The sequence below is a fragment of the Poecile atricapillus genome, chromosome 16 (assembly GCF_030490865.1).
Source record: "Poecile atricapillus isolate bPoeAtr1 chromosome 16, bPoeAtr1.hap1, whole genome shotgun sequence".
Taxonomy (NCBI): Eukaryota; Metazoa; Chordata; class Aves; order Passeriformes; family Paridae; genus Poecile; species Poecile atricapillus.
Window position 1 is genome coordinate 13,869,924 of NC_081264.1, and position 21,071 is coordinate 13,890,994.

General features: G+C 49.7%; 1 protein-coding gene, 1 long non-coding RNA gene and 1 pseudogene across 3 annotated transcripts in view; all 3 read left to right on the forward strand.

Annotated features, from left to right (window-relative positions):
* Positions 1 to 4,381, forward strand: part of POLE (DNA polymerase epsilon, catalytic subunit) — a 33,515-nt gene extending 29,134 nt beyond the window's left edge. The window contains exons 38-48 of the mRNA XM_058851726.1: positions 193 to 397; positions 803 to 976; positions 1,246 to 1,371; positions 1,874 to 2,006; positions 2,100 to 2,280; positions 2,369 to 2,500; positions 2,603 to 2,796; positions 3,001 to 3,201; positions 3,467 to 3,592; positions 3,718 to 3,807; positions 4,004 to 4,381. Of these exons, the coding sequence (XP_058707709.1) occupies positions 193 to 397; positions 803 to 976; positions 1,246 to 1,371; positions 1,874 to 2,006; positions 2,100 to 2,280; positions 2,369 to 2,500; positions 2,603 to 2,796; positions 3,001 to 3,201; positions 3,467 to 3,592; positions 3,718 to 3,807; positions 4,004 to 4,105 (1,664 nt within the window). The 3' untranslated portion in view covers positions 4,106 to 4,381. The remainder of the gene's footprint in view (positions 1 to 192; positions 398 to 802; positions 977 to 1,245; positions 1,372 to 1,873; positions 2,007 to 2,099; positions 2,281 to 2,368; positions 2,501 to 2,602; positions 2,797 to 3,000; positions 3,202 to 3,466; positions 3,593 to 3,717; positions 3,808 to 4,003) is intronic.
* Positions 4,382 to 11,495: 7,114 nt separating this feature from the next.
* LOC131585497 (uncharacterized) lies at positions 11,496 to 14,875 on the forward strand. 2 transcript variants are annotated; one of them, XR_009278968.1, is made up of 3 exons: positions 11,496 to 11,645; positions 13,537 to 13,693; positions 14,221 to 14,875. It is a non-coding gene; the product is annotated as an uncharacterized LOC131585497 (long non-coding RNA). The 2 variants fall into 2 exon arrangements; XR_009278967.1 differs by having other exon boundaries at positions 13,537 to 14,875.
* A 3,216-nt stretch (positions 14,876 to 18,091) lies between these two features.
* On the forward strand, positions 18,092 to 19,686 carry LOC131585492 (olfactory receptor 6F1-like; annotated as a pseudogene).
* The last annotated feature ends 1,385 nt before the right edge of the window (positions 19,687 to 21,071 follow it).

The following is a 21,071-nucleotide window of genomic DNA, read 5'->3' on the forward strand; positions in this document are numbered from 1 at the left end:
CTTGTCCTGAAAGACTCCCTTCATGAAAAGCACTTCTGAACGTCCAGTCATGCTTATGAAAGAATTTGCTCTCTTGAGTGCAGCACCACCTACAGATCACCTTGTACCTGTGAAAAGCACTTCTGGCAGCAGCAGGGAGGGTGTTCCTGGTCCTTTCCCTGCATCTCTGCTGACAGTTGTATCTGCTCTTAGTGTGTCTGGAGCTGGACATCCAGAGCCTGGCTGTGAACACAGTGTTGCAGTCCCACCACGTGAATGACATGGAAGGAGGCTCCAGCATGAGCATTAGCTTCGATGTGATTCAGCAGGCATCCTTGGAGGACATGGTGACAGGGAACCAAGCTGCCAACATCCCAGCCAGCTATGATGAGACTGCCCTCTGCTCCAACACTTTCAGGTGTGGCTTGAGAAACAGCAGGAGGTAGAGTGGGTGGTCGCCATCCTGGCAGGTACCCTCAGGGTCCTGCTTCATTCCCTCTTGGCTTTAGCCTTTCCCCAGCAGTAGGGCTTGTAGAGTGCTCTAAGTATAAATCCAGGCCTCAAGTGCATGGCAAGCATCTTCTCCAACACACTGGAAGATCATCAGAGCTGCCTGGTGCCTCAGTCAGCAGATGTGTGGGGATATTGCTTTCTCCTTTGTTCATGCTCCACCAGGTTATACAGGCACATATTTACCTTGTGGCTCATGTGCTGAGGGCTGAACAAGGGAGTTCCTACTCTAAATCCTCTAATGTGTCCATAAGGGAGGGGGAAAGGGTTGCTGGTGTCAGGTGGGGTGATGCTGGTCTCTGCTTCCTGGCAGGATTCTGAAGAGCATGGTGGTGAGCTGGGTGAAGGAGATTACACAGTACCACAACGTCTATGCAGACAACCAGGTCATTCACTTTTACCGCTGGCTTCACTCTCCTTCCTCCCTGCTCTATGACCCGGCACTGCACCGCACGCTCCACAACATGATGAAGAAGCTTTTCCTGCAGTAAGTGAGGTCTGAAGTGTGCCAGGCTGGTGGATGGGGGAATGGAGAGGTGTGATGTTAGTGACCAGGGTGCTGGCATCCACAGTGATCCTCTAGAAAGGTGGGCAGTAGGATGGACCTCCCATCCATCCTCTTTGTGTGACTTCCCTTGCCCAGTGTTGCTGCATGTTGACTGCAGGCTGATGGATCAACACATCCTCTTTGGGTCACATTTTCCCCTTGGGCATTGCTTTTCCCATCCACTGACCCCACCCTGTGCCCTGCTGCAGGCTGGTGGCCGAGTTCAAGCGTCTGGGCTCCTCTGTGGTCTATGCCAACTTCAACCGCATCATCCTGTGCACCAAGAAGCGGCGCATTGAGGATGCCATCAGCTACATGGAGTACATCATCAACAGGTGGGGTGCACCTGGAGATGAGGCTCCTGGGTGGTGGGGCTGGGGTAGGGCTCAAGGCCAGGGAGGAGGATGCTGACTTTTTGCCTTCTGATGCACCTCAGAACTGAATTTATTACTTTTTTTGGCAAAGCTACTGAAGGGACAAGGCTTCCCAGTTCTCTTGCTGTCATGCCTGGAGTTCTGATCTGTACCTGGCTGTCCTCTATAGGCAGTATTCCAAGAATACTCATAGGACTCAATTGTGAAGAGATCTCCAGGAGAGCCTGAGATGCTCAGCAGTTTGTTCCCTGGCTGGCTGTCCACATCGCAGCTGTGGTATAGGCACCTTGATACAAGAATAGAGAACCATGTGTCCTTGGGCATGACTTCCCCTGGGATCCCTGGCAGGGGTCCAGTGGGAAAGGGGACACCCCTCTCTCCTGGCCAGCACCACCTCCCCACAGTGTCCCATGGAAAAGAGATGATGCTGACACAGGGACTGACTGCAGTTTCTTCCCTCCAGCATCCATTCCAAGGAGATCTTCCATTCTTTGACCATCTCATTCTCCCGCTGCTGGGAGTTTTTGCTCTGGATGGACCCAGCAAATTATGGAGGTATCAAGGGAAAAGTGGATTCTCGCATCCACTATGGAGAGGTAAGAGATGGGAAGTACCCTGTCCCTTGGGAGCAGAGTAGGGAGGTGTTGGCTGGGCATGAGGGACTGCTGTGGCATTGCTGGGACCCCCAGAAGGACACCAGCAAGAGGCAGGCATTGGAGGAGGAGAGCGAGGAAGAGGAGGAAGCGAGGGAAGAAGAGGAGGAGGAAGGGGAGCTAGATGTGGAGGAGCTGCTGGAGAACAGCTGGAACATTGCGCAGTTCCTGCCCCAGGCTGGCTCCTGCCAGAGTTACTTCTTGATGATCATATCAGGTGAGCAGTACAGGAAGATGCTGAAGTCATTGTACCCTCCCAGTGCCAGCTCTGAGTAGGAGCTGGAGCCTTGCCTATGTCTTCCCAGCGTACATCGTAGCTGTGTACCACAACATGAAGGAGGAACTGCGGTGTAACACCCCTGGGAGTACCCCCATCAAGAGGAGGAGCACCAGCCAGGTGTCCCAGGAGACTCTGGGGGACCTGAGGGCCATGTCTGGTGAGTGTCAACCCCCAGGGCAGCTCTGCTGCAGGCAGAGAGCCACCCACCTTGTTTACCTGATGTGCTATCAACAGTTCACTCTCTGCTTCACCCCTCTAGGCATGATCACCTTCTCACAAGATTACGTGGCCAATGAGCTCACTCAAAGCTTCTTCACTGTCACCCAGAAGATCCAGAAGAAGATGGCTGGTTCCCAGAATGCCACAGAGCCCTCAGACATGTTCCCAGTCCTGCCTGGTTCCTACCTCCCACTCAACAACCCAGCTCTGGAGTTCATCAAATACGTTTGCAAGGTCAGTGGGGGTGGGCCAGGCCCCTTGGCTGAAGGATTGGGTCTGAACTGAAATTCTGGTCCTTGTCCATTGCTGCAGCTTTTCCCAGGAGGGATCTACAACTAATTTACTGTTCCCTGAATCCATATAAGGGTCACAAGGATCTGAGCTGTCCTGCTGAGAACAGTTTCTGCTGTTAGGCTCACCTGGCTTTTATCCTTGCAGGTCCTCTCCCTGGATGCCAACATAACCAACCAGGTGAACAAACTACGCCGGGACCTGCTGCGCCTTATTGAAGTGGGCGAGTTCTCAGAAGCTGCCCAGTTTCGGGACCCTTGCCGCTCCTATGTGCTTCCTGAAGTCATCTGCAGGAACTGCAACTTCTGCAGGGATCTGGACCTGTGCAAGGACCCTGCCCTTTCCCAGGTGCAGCCTCTCTCCTAGGGATAATAGAGGTCCCAGTACAGCAGTGCTGGAGGCCAGCTGATCATCTTACCTACTTTATCTCTTTATCTTCCCTTTGTTTTGCAGCTCTGTGTGCTGCCCGTGATCATCCTCACCTAAAGCAAATTTTTCAGATGGATCTGAGTGTGCTTGAGCTTTGGCTTATGTTCTGTCCTCTCCAGAAACAAGTTCTACAGTTCCCAGTGCATGAGACTTGTGGTGCTCACCTCCTTCTCTTTGCTCCTAGGACAGGCTGGTGCTGCCTGGCTGGCTCTGCCCCAATTGCCATGTGCAGTACGATACTGATGCCATCGAGACAGCGCTGGTGGAAGCCCTGCAGAAGAAGCTGATGGCTTTCGTGCTTCAGGACCTGGTAAGCACAGAGGTCCCCAGCTCTGCCCATTCCTGCAGTTGTCTGAGCCTGGACACATTCACTTTGCCACTGGCAGAGGAGCTTGGCCTCATCTTCTGACCCACCTAAACCTCCTTGGCCTCCAGGTGTGCAAAAAGTGTCATGGTGTGAAGGAGACACACATGCCTGTGTACTGCAGCTGTGCTGGAGACTTCACCCTCACCATCTCCTCCCAGGTACTTCAACACCTGCCCAGTCCAGCCCCAGCCCAGCAGCTCAGTGAGGGGCCCTGTGTCTCCTCTGCTCTAACTACACATGCCCTGGCACCTGCTAAACTGTCCTCTGGGAAGCCCTGCCCAGCCACTCCATCAGAGCCCATGGCTGCCTAGGTTCCTGGGCAGCCTTCTTCCCCCCCTGTTCTTTTCTCCCCAGGCCTTCATGGACCATGTCAGTGTCTTCCAGAACATCGCCCAGCACTATGGCATGGCCTACCTGCTGGAAACCATTGAGTGGCTGCTGCACACCAACCTCTAGCTGCAGCAGTGAGGGCTGGGCTGCTCTTTCTGCCTACTCCATGCTCTCACATCCGTGGAGAGTAGTACTGGACCCCCTTGGCCAAGGGATGGACCACAGAGACACTGCACACCCCTCCTGCAGTGAGGGAAGGGAGGGAGAGCCATGCTTGGGACTGGGTTGTCTTTTCCCCTGGCTGCCTGGTGGGGGACTTGGGGCTATCCAGTAGCTGGAGGTGGGCTCCACAGGTCTGTGTTGGCCCAATGTGTGGTTTAATTTTCAGTTTCTGTAAATAAATGGGTGGTAGAAAGTAGGTGTAGTTTTTAGGGAGGGAGGAAGCAGGGGCTGTGGGTGCCAGTGGCTGTGGTACCACCCATAGCCTGGGGCATACTGGTGGCTGTGGTACCACTGGCTTCATCCCACCCTCAGCCCAGCCCAGCCCTTGCCAGCTTGAGGCAGGCAGTGCCCACAGGTGCTGCCCACACCTGCCAGCAGGTCCTGACTGCATGGGGTAACTTCCCTGTGCAAATGTGCTTGGGCAGGCTTGGCCCAAGCACTTGTCAGCTCTCATTAAGGTTTTAGTGGGTCTGTCCAGTGAGGTGGGGGGCCTGAGACCCTATACACATCCCTGCAGCAGGACCAGCAGCCCATGGCTGGAGGATGTATATGTCCCCACTGTGATAGTGTGGGGCTGGAGGATGGGGACACAGCCATGTCCCTCCATTTCACTGCAGTGAGCAGCCCTAGGCAGGGTTTATTGACAGCCTGGGGCTGGCAGTAGTGGCAGGTGGGCTGTAGGACATATCATACTCTTCCATGTGCGCCGCTCCTCATGGAGGCAGCAGATCTCTCAGAAGTGAGGGCACAGTATTCCAAAGGGCATGAGCCCACCACAGCCATGGCATCTCAATGGGCATGGAACCACTGCTGCCATGGCATCCTTGTGGGCATGGCACCAGGAGCTTTTGGGCATCTCAATACAAGATTATAAATCTATTAAAGAGCATCCAATGAAGGCTGTGAGGATGGTGGAGGGTCTAGAAGTGAAGTCATACATGGGGCAGCTGAGGACACTTAGTTTATTCAGACTTCACCAAGGGAGCTGCAGCTCGTCTTGGGCAGGCACTGATCTCTCCATGAACAGAGACAGGACCTGAGGGAACAGCCGAAGCTGTGCCAGGTGAGGGTTAGGCTGGAGATCAAGGAATGTTTCTTCCCCCAGAGGGTGCTGGCACTGCCCAGGCTCCCCAGGGAATGGGCACAGCCTCATGGCTGCCAGAGCTCCAGGAGCATTTGGACAACACTCAGAGTTGCACAGGGTGGGATTGTTGGGCTGTTTGGACAGGGCCAGAAGTAGGACTTGATGAGTCTTGTGTGTTCCTTCCAACTTGGGATATTCCATGATTCTATGGAAAGTGCTGACTGAGGGCCAAGGAATAACTTTGGAGTCCTTGGAGGATCCCAAAAAGAGGGAAGGGCTCTGGGCTCAGCAGACATGGAGGCAGGATGGAGCAGCACTGTGGTTCTACTGGGATGGGTTCTCTCACTCCCCGTGTGAGGCAGACAGGGGGATGCTCTGCAGGACACTCTGCTCCTCTGTCCCCTCCCATCACCTGGCTCACACAGGAGGCTGTCCCAGGGTGACACCACCGTGCTCCTGCTGCAGCTGATGCCTGCTTCCCCCACAGTCACTCCCCTCTGGTTCCCGGGGCCCTCAGCGGGGCCGGGGTCTCAGTGCCGATGGCTGCAGGAGCTGCCCCGTCTGCAGGGGGCGCTGCTCGACCAACTTGAGCGGAGCAGCTCAGCTGAGCTCGGCCGGAGTGGGCTCAGCTGCATTTGCCTGGATTTGGCTGCTTTCAGCTGACTTTAGCTGGGCTGATTACAAAAATGTATTTGCTGGAATCTCCCAGTCTTTTCATCTCTAACATAGGCACTTGATATACCAGGCAGTAGCCCCAGACTCCTCCAGGGAAGGTGCCCAAGAAGATTTTTCTCTTTCTGGAAATTGCATCTTCTAGGTTCCACACGAGGCACCTCCCATACATCTTCTGGAGTCTGTCTTTTATTTCAGCACCTGAATTCCCAAACAGCAGCCCCAGATTTCTCCAGGGAAGGTATCCAAGGTAATTCTTCTCTTTTTATGGGACCTTCATCTTCAAGGACCCACCCAAGACTCTTCCCAGGCATCTCCTGAAGGCTTTACACAGCTGCTTTAGCCCCCTGAGAACCTAGTAGCAGCTCAAGGCTCCTCCAAGAAAAGCAACCTCAGGTGACTGTTTCACATTTGGAATGAACTCTCTCTTCAAGGATCCACCCAGGATTTCTCCCACTTCTTACACTGCCCTGTGGTCATGGGTAGCAGCCCCAGACTCCTCCCAGGGAGACCTCCAAGATCCTTTGGAGGACTCTCTATCTGGCATCTGTCTAGTGCAACACAGTGGATTGTTGCAGCACTGTGGATCATGCACAGTCCTCTGATCGAAGGCCCCGGAAATGAGTCTAGGGCACTTCAAGGATCTTGGATGGTTTATGCCACCTTGTAAGACATAAAAGCCTCCTCTCACATCAGTGTGCTTGAGCAAGTTATGCCCCATCAGAAGAGATGAAAACCCTCAGGCCATGGTGTGAATGTACTATTTTCCCAGGGCTGGGGGTGCTTTACTAGCCTGAGCCAGTTGTGTAAGCGAGCATATTGGTGTGAGAAAAAGCAGCATCCCCCCTTTCCTTCCCGAGCTCAAAGCCTAGCTTGAACCCCTTTCCTCCTGGGCTGTTCCCTTGTTATCAGCAATGCGCTCAGCATGATCTATCTACTCCACCAAACCAGCCACCAAGGTCAGGCCTAGAGTTCACCACATCCTCCTTTTCATCCTTTTTGTAGAAGGACACCACATTTGCCAAACCCCTGGTGACCCAGGACTGCTGATAGATGATCAATAAAAAAGACCACTTGCTAAAAGGACATGATGCTTTCTGAAAGTTAAAAGAATGCCTATGCCAGTTAAAATATTTTTTTTCTTTAGATTTAATTAAATTATTTACTTTCCCCTAAAATTATTTTCCACAATGGATGCACAACTTGCACGTGTTGCCCATCATTGTGTAACGGTATTTTCCAGACTGAGAAATCAAAATCTCTGTGCATGCTGTGGCTTGCTCAGTCCTTCTCCTCCTCTGCTGCCCTCACAATGACACCATAACACAGCCACTACCTGGGGGTGTTTCTGTTAATGATTCATCAGTCACTTTTCCTTTTTCTGAGGTCTGTCCTACCTCTCTAATTCTTGGCCAGATTTCCTCTACTGATTCTTATCTGTAATTCAGCTCAACTGCCTGTCCTTGTTCACATATCCCTGTTTGTGTCTCTTGATTGCATGCCCACCTGTGTCAGGCTGATTTACAGGCAGTTTAGGGTTGGATTAAAACACTGAATTTTGGAGGCTTTTTTAAACATGGCATGGCTTTTGGTACATTTTGATTTCTCCTGATGCTGTGTCATGGTTAGAAATAGCATTCTCCAAGGTAGTATTTCCACTAAAACCATGTGCCCCTCCCCTCTCCAGGTGGAGCTACAAAAGGTAAAGATACCAGGTTGAGCAATTCACTGGAAACAGCAAGGAGATAAGAAACGAACAGTAGCAGCAACAATACTAATAATGAAAGTTAAAAGAAATTATTCACATGGGAAAACTCCCCGCTAATAGATACAACAGATGTTTTCTCAACTGGAAGGAAGCCCTTGGAAGACGGTCCCTTTCCCCTGTCCCTAGCAATGATGTGATGTGGTATAAAATAACATCAGGGTCCTGGACATGGCCACTCCTGGCTACTGCAAAAATAGCCCCTCTCCTGGCCAGAACCAGGACACCCTGCATGGAGGTGAACTTACAGGACAGACATGAAGCCCCCACAGGGCATTCCCAGGCTGTGTTCGTTGTGCTCTGGCAGGGGTCGGTGACAGAAGAGATCTCACTAGATACAGCTTAGTCCTTGTTGCCTGAGCAGGAAAACAACCAGCTTCAGGCTGCCTGGAAACTACTTTGCCTCAGGGACTGTTGTGCTACCTCAAGTGGGACAGTGTTGGATTCCCCAGCAGAGGTGGAGGTGGATCACGCTCATTTCACACAGACCAATTTAACTTCTTAGGCTTAAACTGACAAAAAAATTAAACAATTTCCTCTTGTGCTCATTAAAGCCATGATTTCTGGAATCCTTCCCAGAGGACAGCCTCACCTACCACCCAGACTCTGGCTCTGTGGAGAATTTCAGGCAAGAATGAACTCACCACAGTTCCTGCACTCTGAAATTCCTGGGGGTAAATCACATACCGTGTAAAGGGTGAGGTGATGTAAGGATGTTTTAACAAGGTCTGCTGAGAGCTGATGGTGATAAAGCTGTTCCAGGACACCAAGGTGTCCCTACACCCAGATTAGAATAGAAAATCAGAGGCACAAACTTCTGGATGACAGAATGTAGGCAGACAGGGACAGTCCAGGGACAGGTGCCAATCCCAGCCCAAAGGGTAACCCTTTCTCCCATCCCTCAGCTGGAGGCTGAGCGTAGCAGGTGTTGGGAACACAGGGGCCACTGGCCCAGCGCCAAAGGGGAGCAGTAAAAAGGCTGTGACACATGGAAGCGGCCCTCCCTCCCCGGAGGTGCCAGCAGCAGAAGCTCTCAGGGCTGTGAACAGGTCAGGCCTCCTCATGTGTTGTACCCCCACAGCCTCATCTCTTAGGACCGCACTCCCAGAAACTGCTGCTCTACCTGTGGAACATGCAGAGTTTTAGGGATGCAGTAGGACCTACAGACCATGACAACCCTCAGAGAGTCCCTTCACATGGCTCTCAGGATAAAACTGTATCTCTCAGGCCTAAGGGTATCCCATTGCAGGTCATGAGAAGACTAGCCCAAAGAGAAGGCTCCCACCTATTTGTGTGAAAGCTTATCATACTCAGAGTGATTCCCCATTCACCAGACCCCACAACTGGAGTGGTGCTGATCAGCTGGAAACTCCTGACACTGGACCCTTTTATCCATGAACCTTTCCTCAGCAAAGGCTTTTCTTGGCAGCAAACACCTTTTCTCCACCTTCTGTCTCCCCTGTAATGTTTACAGAAATTGAATGTATCATTCGGGTAGCGTGTGGGGAGATGAAAATCCACCACTTGTGAACCAGATGCTCATAAAACAGAACAGCCTTGTTTATTGTGCAGAGCTCACTTTCATACTCAATTCAAAACTCCCAGGCTTAGATAGCTATTGGGTGGGATCTCTCTCCACCCAGATCTCTGGCCAGTGATCTCTGGCTCACTTCTCAGCTTGAATGGGGCTGGCCAAGGGTCCCCTGTAACTTATCCAGGGACATGTTCAGGTATGAACCAGGCCAGCCAAACTGGATTTGTGTTATGGTCAGATTCACTTTGTCCAGTCCAGGCCAGCTGTACTGCGGCAATACTGTGATAATTCACCCTCTTTGGTTAAATTAAAAAATGTAAAATGCTCTCTGTTATCCTATCTGCAGGGGCCCATTGCAGACAGGGTGACAGGAGACTGCTTGGATTTAATTTGAATGAGATTTTCCACTTAATTTGACAGATCTAGTTCCCCTCAGCTAGCAATGTGTTTCATGTACTAAATGGAGTTTGCAGCACCCACTCCCAGGAGCTGGCAGGTGAGATCACAATCCTTCAAGCTAACATGCCACAGGCTAACTACTTATAGTTACAACTTAACACTAAACAACAAGAAATCATTTAGAACTGGGATTATACCTTGACTCTACAAACAAAAAACAAAAAATTCAACCTTTAGAACTGTGAGAAAAAACTAATTTAATAGAAAAACAATTTGTAAACAAATAGAATTTTCGAATGAACTGTCTTTTCAAGAGTCCCAGATTTTCATGAGATACATGAATAGGTTATTCTGATTACTCTTCATTCTGCTCCAGCATGTCTGTTGAGGGGCCATCAGGAGGGTGCAGCTTGTGGTCCTAGGCAGGACAGACACATCTGGCAGGTACCCAATGTGTTCCTGGGTATTCCGAAATGCCATGGAAACACAGCCACATCCCCATCCCCGGGTGATGTTCCACAGGCCTCCCCACTCATTAATGAGATCTTTCACCATTACCTTGGCCTTAAGCAACTGTTCATCTCCAGATGGTTGTAGTGATAGAAAGTGATTTGAAATGACTGGGTTCTGGGACTTTTCTGATACTGTTAAATGATTTAGTGTATAAATAGCCTTAGGTACCTTGCTCTGTGGGGTCTCACCAGACAGTCCTCCGTTTTGTTTCTTGAGAACATGTTTTAAAGTGCCGTGTGTTCTTTCCATGATGATTTGTCCGTTGTTAATTAGGGAATACCAGTGTGGTGTGCTACTTTTTTTGGTTGATGATGTAAAAATATCTTCTCCAGGATGTGCAGAGGATCAGGCTAGTGAGTATTCCACTGCCTTATAATACAAGTAGGGTGATGATTTACAGTGGTACACACCTCTGGGTATATCTGGTGGACTTGTCTGTTTGAGATAGCTTGCTCTACTGTTTTGAGAGCAGCTTTTGCCTCTGTGGTTAATTGTTTGGGTCTTAAGTCCACAATCAGAATGTCCTAGGAGATAGGTATCATGGTAGGAGATGGCATATTAGTTTGCAATGTGCCCATGCTCTCCATCACAGAATTGATTTTCCTTAGGTCATGGAGAAACCTCCATTCACCAGATTTCTTTTTTATGACAAATACCGGGGTTTTCCAAGGGCTTATAGATGTCTCTATGTGTCCTTGAGTCAGCTGTTCTTGTACTAATGATTTTAGGGTGTCTAGTTCTTTTTAAGGGACCACTGTTATATCCTCTGATTAATAGTTCTTGTAGGATACAATTTAACAATTATAATAAACACTGTAATACAGATCAAAAGTTCTCATTCATATATATAAAAAAGTTTTTGTTTCAAGCTTGAATACCTGTTGGAGTAGACATGTCTGCATTTTCCATTAGGGCTCGTAGACTGAACATGTGTTAGGGGGGTGTTTGACAGGAGTGGTGATGGAGCTTGAGCTGGTGTCAGCAGGGTTGTAGGGGTTTTTTCTCTGGGGCTGGTAGCAGCGTGAAGACGTGGTTTCCCTCCATAGGGATCTCGTGTTTCCATCTCCGATGTGGCGCCCTGGGGCTGTGGGAGCCCCGGCTGCAGCCGCACGGGAGCTGCGGCAGCGCGGGGCCGGGACGCTGCTTCCTGCTTCCGGTGCATTTCCGGGTACGAGCCCGGGCACGCCTCCGTGTGACGTCACCTCGGGCCACGCCCCCGCAGTGGCGGCAGGAGGCGTGAGCAGAGGGGTGGGGCTGTGGGCGTGGCTTCTGGGCTGAGCCAATCAGCTCCGGGCAGGGGCGGCGCGGGTGTTTCCATGGTGCCGAGGGGCGGGGCCGGCCGCAATGGCTGACGGGAGGTCCCCGACATGGCGGGGGCTGCGGCGTGGCCGCGAACTGCGGGGCTGAAAGGGCGGCGTTCCGCCAGCTGGGGCAGCAGCTCCGTGCAGCTGCAGGGAGATGTGGCGCTGCACTGCAGGTCGGGGCAGCTGCTGGTCACGGTTGGTTATGGTTCCCCCAGCTGTCGGTGCTGCTCGGGGTCCAGCCCCGTGGCGGGGGCAGTTCAGCTCGGTGCCGCCCGCTGTGCTGTGTCCGCCCGCTGTGGCGCCGCTCGCTCGCTCGCTGTGGCCGCTCGCTGTGTGTGGCCGCTCGCTGTGGCCGCTCGCTCGCTGTGGGGCCGCTCGCTGTGCCCGCTCGCTCGCTGTGGGGCCGCTCGCTGTGCCCGCTCGCTCGCTGTGCGTGCCCGCTCGCTGTGCCCGCTCGTTGTGTGTGCCCGCCCGCTCGCTGTGCGTGCCCGCTCGCTCGCTGTGCCCGCCCGCTCGCTGTGCCCGCTCGCTGTGCCCGCTCGCTGTGTGTGCCCGCTCGTTGTGTGTGCCCGCTCGCTCGCTGTGCCCGCTCGCTCGCTGTGCCCGCCCGCTCGCTGTGCCCGCTCGCTGTGTGTGCCCGCTCGCTCGCTGTGGCCGCTCGCCCGCTGTGGCCGCCCGCTGTGCTGTGGCCGCTCGCTGTGGCCGCTCGCTGTGCCCGGTCGCTGCCCGTGCTCTCCGGCGTGCGGGGCTGCAGCAAACCGCTCGCTGCACGGCGGTCCCGCTGCGAGAGGAGCGCTCAGGGCGGCACGGCCACACCGGGCAGCTGTTCGGTGGTGCCCATGGGCTCAGACGTGTGTCCCCATCTCCCGTCCCCTCCCGAGCTCTGTTTTTGTTTTGCAGACCAGTATTTATTTGTCTCATTAAGTCAAAACTAAATCTCCATGGTGTCTTGGTTCTAGAAGACAGGTGTCTGCTAGGGAGAGCAGGAGCCTCCCTTGGGATGAAAGAATGTAGACCCCCTCCCTCCGAATTATTATCATTTTGAAATCAAGGGGTTTTCAGGCAGAGATCTGGGGATAGGAATAACAGTTCTTTACTAGTACAACCAGGTAAACAAACAAACAATAACTACAGCAATAACAAGAAAACAGAACCAGGGACCCCGGGACAGCTTTCTCGGCTGAGACGGGATGGAGGAGAGGCTTTGTTTTCACAAACCCCTCGGGCAGTCAGTCCCGGTGCTCCTGCAGGGCTCCGAGGAAACAGTCGGCTGAAACAGCAGGGACGAGCTGAGATCCTGGGCTGGTGGATGAGGTGTATCAGCAGCTCCACGGCGATGCCTGGCAGGACAGCAGGTGCGAGGCCACCAACCAAGAGGGGAGAAGGAGAAGAAGCAGCTCCGCGACCCAGCGCACGAACGTCCTTCTTCCCCGAAGCCGAGGAAAAAGCCAGCCAAAAACTGTCCCCACCCTCCTTTTTCTGCCCCCTTCCCCGCCACCCTGGGCCCGGCTACTCTTTGTCCTTTGTGAGCACCCTTAAGTACCGGTAGTTAGGTTTCCCAGCACATAATGGGTAAAAATTCCCACCTAACCCTCAACACATGGCTTTAAAACTTTCACAGTGTTTTCGTCTCCCCTTGAGGCTGCCCGAAGTATAAATTGTCTAGTTCATTCCCAGGTATTTATATCAAGAGAATCCTCTTTGGTTGTGTCCAAACCGTGGGGTTTTTTTTCCCTACGTTATTAAAGCTAATAATGCATCTTTATCATATTCGAAGTCCCATTCTTGTAAAAAAGCGACCATGCCTTCAAAACTGGAGGTGGTTGAGTTGATATCCAGGCTCCCGTAGCTCTGATGAGTATTTTCTTCTATTTTTAAGAGTAAGTCAAGAAATATTCCAGTTTTTGAGTTATTTTTTCACCGCAAACAGCTCTCGGCGCTGTGTCTTTTAGACGGCTTTTTCTGCACGCCTCGTTTCAGCTTTTCACTGTAGATCAGGCTCTCCTCACCTGTTTTTTCCAGCTTTTCGCTCTAGATCGGGCTCTCCTTTGCTTCATTTTGCAGGTGCAGGATCAAGTCCAGGGATGTTGTGGATTCTGGTGACCAACATGTGACTCAACAAGATGGGCTTCTGCTTGGTTAAGCTCAGGAAACAATTTTATTCAACACAGGAACAAACTCGGCTTAAATCCGGAGATAGAAAGCCCAGAACAGAAGCACGGTGGGGGTTTTATGGGGCAGGGCCAGGGTGGAGTTTAAGATCGGGAACTAACAAGGACACGGCAAGGGAGAAACCCCCGGGGCACGGAACTGATCAGAGCACCCTGGGCTGACACCCCACGAGGGTCCGGGGAGGGACGACTCTTCCTGGGCTCACCGGGCACATCCCCCGAGGCAGAGGGATGGAAGTTACTCTTCCTGGGCTTTAAAGCCACGCCTCTCATTTTAACAATGCTTCTCTGAAACTAAATCTTTGCTTCCCTGGGCGGGGGGCAGCTCACACTCCTTGCCTCTTTTTTCCACCTTTTCAATATTTTGTTCAGGCTCTTGCTCAGTCCCTGTCTCCCCCCTCACTCTGCTCGTGGGAAAGACTCTGTCCTCAGCCCGGGCTCCATGTGTATCGTTCCGGTCATGGGTGGTGTAATAAATGGAATTGATTCGTGCTAACTAAATTGTAACTGTTATTAAAGATATTATTAGAAGCCATCAAAAGAATCAGTGTTACAAGGCAGATGTACTCCTTTACAGATGTTACATGTCAAAATCGAGGTGCAGGATGTAGTTTGGAAGATAAGTGACGTCCCAAGATCAAAACGGCCTTGCGATGGACAAAATTAGAACAACTTTAGGCATTGGGCCTAAAAATCAGTAAATATAAGACTAATTAGTAGACTAACATAACACAATGCTTAGTACGCACGTGCAAACCTGTAAGGTTATCCAAAGGACAACGAGGAAGAGGAGAAGCCTTTGCCAAAAGACCACCAAAAGAAGACTGAAGACCCCCTACCAACAAGTGAGGCATGCGCTGTGAAGAAAAGTGATGTAAAGTCAGAAAAATCGGAAAGAGGAGGAAACTTACAGAAAACATTAATGAATATGTATAAGCATACAGTATATAAGTTTAGCTTGAAGTGCTTTGTTTTGTATGTGAGGCAGGGTGGGAAGCCTCTGTACCCTGGTCGGTTTTGTACATGAGGTGGGGTAACAAGCCCTCCTCGTATCCCAGTCGGTTTTGCTTATGCTTTAATCATACTTAATTACTGGCAAATTATATATATATAAATTGTATTTTTTTTATTAAATTGTATTATTTTACTAAACTGTATTCTTGTGTACCAAATTACTATACAATTTACTAAACTGTATTCATTTTTAATTAAACTGCCATTAACATAAGGGACCTAGTTGTCAAAATTCTAATTTCGTTTATAACAGTGGGGAGATGAAAATCCACCACTTGTGAACCAGATGCTCATAAAACAGAACACCCTTGTTTATTGTGCAGAGCTCACTTTCATACTCAATTCAAAACTCCCAGGCTTAGATACCTATTGGGTGGGATCTCTCTCCACCCAGATCTCTGGCCAGTGATCTCTGGCTCACTTCTCAGCTTGAATGGGGCTGGCCAAGGGTCCCCTGTAACTTATCCAGGGACATGTTCAGGTATGAACCAGGCCAGCCAAACTGGATTTGTGTTATGGTCAGATTCACTTTGTCCAGCCCAGGCTGGCTGTACTGCGGCAATAGTGTGACAGGAACAGTGTTTTCAAGCCACAGAAACCACCATGTTGCTGTAATATTAGCATCAGGTTTTGATGGCTAAATACAGGTGAGTTCCATCTTCAGCCTGTCTCATGCCTGAGGTCTGTGTGTTTTACAGCCTTTCATCAAGATGTTTCCACAGTGAAATCTACACAAAATCACGACAAAATCAACACTGAAAATCAACCCTGAAAACTAATTGTATCAAGTTTTGGTGACTTCCTAGAAACAGACATTTAACAAGTGAGTCAAAATCTCTTTTTTTGATCACCAGGATGGTGCTTCTTTACTTGCATTACTTGCTCCTCATAGGGTTGAAGGAATGCTCATGTACAACTGTGGAATCATGAGGAGAAACAAAAAGCAGAATACTTCCAAAAGCAGCACATGCTGATGGCAGCCAGATTAGCAGTCCAGCAAAGGATCCCTGCATGTCAAGTGCAGTTTCTCAGGATACCCAGATAATGGAACAGGGAAGGATGGGGGAGGGGTGGGGAAATCAACAGTCAGACTGGAAGAAATCCTCAAACTATTAAGTGTTGAGGCTGGGAAGGTAAAGAACTGGGCAGGAATTACAACACACCCAGACAAGAAGGCAAAGAACAGCAAAGCCAGTCTGTCTCAGAGATGGGAGTCAAGCACCTCTGGGAGAGGTGCCTCTACCTGAGAGATACTAGAAGAGAGACTCAAAACCTGAACATGACTACCAGCCTAGGAAGAGTCCAGGTAGTGTGGGAGTGATGAAAATCCTGGCATTCCTCACCTTGGGTGTCATCAGAGGGGATCTGGAAGCCTAACAGATGAGGTGAATCATGGTGCCTGGCTGTTGGGCAGTTTCCTTGGAGATGCCTTCCCAGAGACTAGGGAGCAAGACAGAGTGTATGTGCGTGAGGGAAATTCTTTCTCCTTCAGTTCAGTTTTAAAGCAAAGCTACTTCTCTTCTAAAAGGTCTTCCATTAAACTCTGTAATCTTGTTGCAATTTTGCAACTGTTATTCTCTACAACTTTGTCAAATCTAAGAGAGTTGTAATTACTGTTGTAATTTCAGACAACTAGGTCCCTTGAGTTAATAACAATGTAATTAAAAGTGAATACTGTGGGTACGGAGGAGCCCGCTGGGCCCGAGATACTGGCCCTCCCCTGGAGAGGAGATACTTCTCTGTAAGAGCGACACAATGTCGCTCCCAGGGGTCTTTGAGTTAGTTATGTTAAACTGTTGTGTTTCATTGGTGTTCCCCCCTGCTGTCCCACCCCGATACAGGTATCTCGGGCTTCCCCCCGCCCCTCTCCTTCCCCATAAATATCCCAGCTTTTCCTCTGTTCGAGAGATTCGCTGTTACCGGCACCCTTCGCTGAAGCTTTGCCTAAATAAAGGCTTGTGCCTCGGTGGAACGCTGGACCAGCTGTCTCGTCCCTGCTTCCTGTGTTGCCTGCCGCCGCTGCTGCCGAGCTGAGCTGAGCTGAAATCACTATACTATTACTGAGCTGAGCTGGAATCACTCGACTGCTCGAAGCTGCTCACATGCGCTTCGGGCCAGCCTTTCTCAAGGCTGCTTCTGGAGAAGTCGCGGTGCTCCGGGCTTTCCGCCGCCGCGGCAAATACAATTTAGTAAATTGAATAGTAATTTGGTTTACAAGAATACAGTTTAGTAAAAGAATACAATTTAGCAAAAAAATGCAACTCATATATGTAATCTGCCAGTAATTAAGCATAATTAAAGCATAAGCAAAACGACCGGGGCATGGAGAGGGCTTGTTACCTCACCTCATGTACCAAACTGACCAGGGTACAGAGGGGATTCCCCACCCTGCCTCACATACAAAACAAAGCACTTCAAGCTAAACTTATATATTGTATGCTTATACATATTCATTAATGTTTCCCATAAATTTCCTCCTATGTCTGATTTTTTCTGACTTTACAACACTATTCCTCATGGCACATGCCTCACTTGTTGTTAGGGGGTCTTCAGTCTTCTTTTGGGGGTCTTTTGGATGAAGGCTTACACTCATCCTTGCTGTCCTCTGGATGGCCTCAGAGGTTGGCGTGTGCATACTAAGCGTTGTGTTATGTAAGTCTATTAATTAGTCTTACATTTGTCAGGAAAATTAATCCACAAACACCAGAGGTTTATGTCCAAAAAGGAGACAGAGGAGTCATTTTTCTTTATTCAAATAAAGGGAGAGGCCATGGGGCGTTCCCCTGGGGTCTCTCAAATTTTTGGAGGGCGCAGCCTCCTTTTTATCCTAATTCCCGGCCGCTTGTCCCTTCTCTCTTTCCCCATAGGCTGAGGTACTTGAGAGGTACAGGCTTCCCAGAACGCCTGATACCTGGGATACCTTCTCCCCCACCCCCAATGCATAATCCCTTCTTAATTCTTAACTCTTGTGGAATTCATGGTGCTTCTTCAGTGCCTCTTTCATCTTTCAGTGGAATCCATCCCATTGTTTCTGTTATCTCTCAGTGACAGTTTCATCTTATCAGCAGACCCACAGCTTGTTTGTGAAGACAAACCCGTCATCCCTCTCACATTTAATGAATTTTAGGTCCTATGCCTAAAGTCGTTCTAATTTTGTCCATTTCAAGGTCATTTTTGTCTTGGGATATCACCTATCTTCCACACTACATCCTGTACCTTAATTTTAATATGTAATATCTGTAAAGGGGTACATCTGCTTTGTAACACTGATTCTTTTGATTGCTTTTAATAATAACTTTCCAAATAATTACAATTCAGTTAGCACAAATCAATTCCATTTATTACACCCAGAAGCAGGAAAGGGTTTGGTGGGGAAACAGCTGCATCCTTGAAGTGCCCATTTCTCTCCCCTGACTTTGACCAGCTCTGATTAAGAGGACATCATCGTCTCATCTCATATGAAAGTGCCAAAGCCATGATAGGCTGGAACAGGTATCAGCCTCTGTGAGATGTATGCTCTGAATGTAAGCTGTCCTTGATCCCCTCAAGACCAAGGGAGAGTGAGTCAGGTTTCTCCACAGTTGCCTCTGCTTTCTGCATGCCCAGCCCCTGCAATCTGCAGTCTGTGTTGCTGGATGTGCAACAGAAGTCAACCCAGGTGAAGGAGTTTATCCTGTTTGGATTCCCTGGTTCTCAACACCTGTAAATATTCCTGTTTGTCTTCTTCCTCTCTGTGTATGTTCTGAGTCATGGGCAATCTCAGCATTATTGTGCTCATGAGTACTTTCCATCAACTCCACTACCCTAGGTACTATTTTCTCTGTAATTTTGCCTTCCAGGAGATCTGGTTCACCTCTGCCTACATCCCAAAGACACTGCCAATCTTGTGTTACAAAGCCAGTCCATTTCCTTCACAGGTTACCTCCTTCAGATGCACTTTGTCTTCTTGTTTGGTTGTACAGAATATTTATTCCTTGCAGTCGTGGCATATGCTCACTAATTAGCTGTTTGTTACCCCCTGAGCTACAGCAGCATCATGACCAGCACTCTGTCCAGGGGGCTGATAGTGGGTGGTTTCCTGGTCATATCAGCAGCTATGTCTTTCTGTGCCAGGTTGTCTTTCTGTGTTTCTAATGTTGTCAACCATTTCTTCTGTGATACCTCCCCCTGGATTACCCTTTCCTGCACAGATATCACACTCATTGAGCTGGTGTGCTTTGTCCTGTTTGCCATTGTCATCCTCGGCCCCTGTGTCCTTACCCTGACCTCCTTTATTTCTATCATCTCCACTGTACTGAAGATCTCACACTCAAGGCCAGTGATGATCCTCCGCCACTTCTTCCCATCTCATGATAGTAATTATTTGGTACTGCTCCACCATCTTTCTCCACATCAAGCCATCTATCAAAGCTTCACTGGAACTGATCAGAACAGTCACCATCTTAAACACAGCTGTAACCCTGAAGCTAAACCCCTTCAGCTACACATTCAGAAACAGAGGTGAAGAACATCTTGACAAAGGCTTTACCTAAGTAGGCAAACAACTATGTCCAAAGGTCTTGTCCAGGACTGTCTTCCCCAGTCTAGCAGAAAAGAAAAGCTTCAGAGACATCACAGATTCCAAAGACAGACTTCTGTTAGAAGGAGATGTAACTGTTCTCAACTCTTAGCTAAGGTAATTAGCATTAATATAAATATTCATGACACAATCTTCGCAAACTTCACTTGCATCAACAAAAAGAATTTCAGACATCAACGTGAAAATTCCCACTATAACTGTAACTGTCAAGATGACCTGGGCCAGAGCTCCCTGGCTGGCTCAAATATGGGTTTTCTTTTCTCTCCAGCTCAGGGCCAGGAGGGGTCCTAGCCAGAACTTTTGTTTGGCTCTGGACCAGGATTTGAGCTCACCAGCTCACCTTGAGCACAAGTCCTCGAATGAGCAAAGAAATGAGGGGGGACCTTTCTTCTGGGTTCTGTTTCACAGCTTTATTTCTGCAAAGGGAAACTCCAGGAGAAAGAGACAAAATATTCAGGCTGCTTCTTTTAACGTGATATGTGGATAGAAAGAACTCTATAACTCGCAGCGTAGTTATAAGAGTAGGTATGAATTTATTCAGCACTGAGGTGCATGGGGGATATCTCCTCAAAGGCATGCACAGCTTGGAGACTTGTTTCTCCCTTTTTATTCTCTACAAACTAGGGTTACACAGTACACCTAATACATATTCATTTGCTAACCCTGTGGATGCTAGCTTTGGAGCAAGCTGCAGGCCCCATGGCCTGACAGGCCTGCCTGAGAAGCTAGCCTGGGAAATTCATGGGAGGATTCAAAACAATCCTCAAAGACACAAAACAGCCTGCAGGTGCTGTTTTCTGATTCCCGTGTTTTCCTTACAGGAGAAGGTCAGGGGGTGGTAAACCCCACTGACCAATGATGGTAATGTAGTACTTCACTAACCAATAAGAGTTTCCTTTCTGTACTCTTCACAAACTAGTCTATATAACATGACTGTAACAATAAACTAGAGATTTTCTCCTGTTCTGACTCCCTTGAGAGTCCGTGTCGTTCTTTCCGCCGTTCCCAATTAGAACGACATCTGGTGACCCCGCGTGATGACGGACCGACCCTCCGAGGTCTGGTAATCCGACGTGATGTGCAGCCGACCCCCGAGGTCAGAAACAACCGACGTGAAGACATCTGCTAATCCCCTGAGGGTAAGCAGCGAGCGGGAAAAACACCGGCCCTTCCCCCTAGAGGGGAAAGTGGAATTCTCCCGGGCTTTCCAAGAGGAAGCTGGTTTTTAACCAACGGGATAGTGGAGCCTGCCAGAGAGCGGGCTTGGAACGGCTATCTTGGTGAAGCAGAGCTTGAAATCCCGGGTCCAAGCCGATAGCGTTTGCATAATTGCATTCGCGGAGCCGCCAAGATAAAAAATTTTTTCATAATGAAGAACTGTGATTTAGCTGATAAGCAACTTGTCAGCTTTGCATGGCAAGACGCCTTGCTGAGCATGGGACTCTGTATTCCTGAAGAAGATATACGCGCTTTGTTCCACTGGGTGAAAGCGCAGGAATTTGCTGTGACTGTGAATAATGTGTTTAACCTTGAGATTTGGTGGTCAGTGGGAGACCACCTGTGGACTAAGCTAGCTGCGGGAGATACCAGTGCGTGCAGCTTAGCAGCAACTTGGAGAGTGATTTTTAAGGCACTGGAACAGTGCCAGCCTAAAAACAGTGAAACTGAACTGTGTAGCAGTCCTTCAGCTCTGCCCGGACCTTTAAAGAACTTTAGCAGCGGGCAGGAGCAATCCGTGAGCCAGAGAGCTCCCTCTCCAGAAAAATTTGAGCGCCCGCCCTCCACGGAGCTCGGCGTGCAAGTTTTACCAGCAGAAAAACAACAGAAGAGCGAAA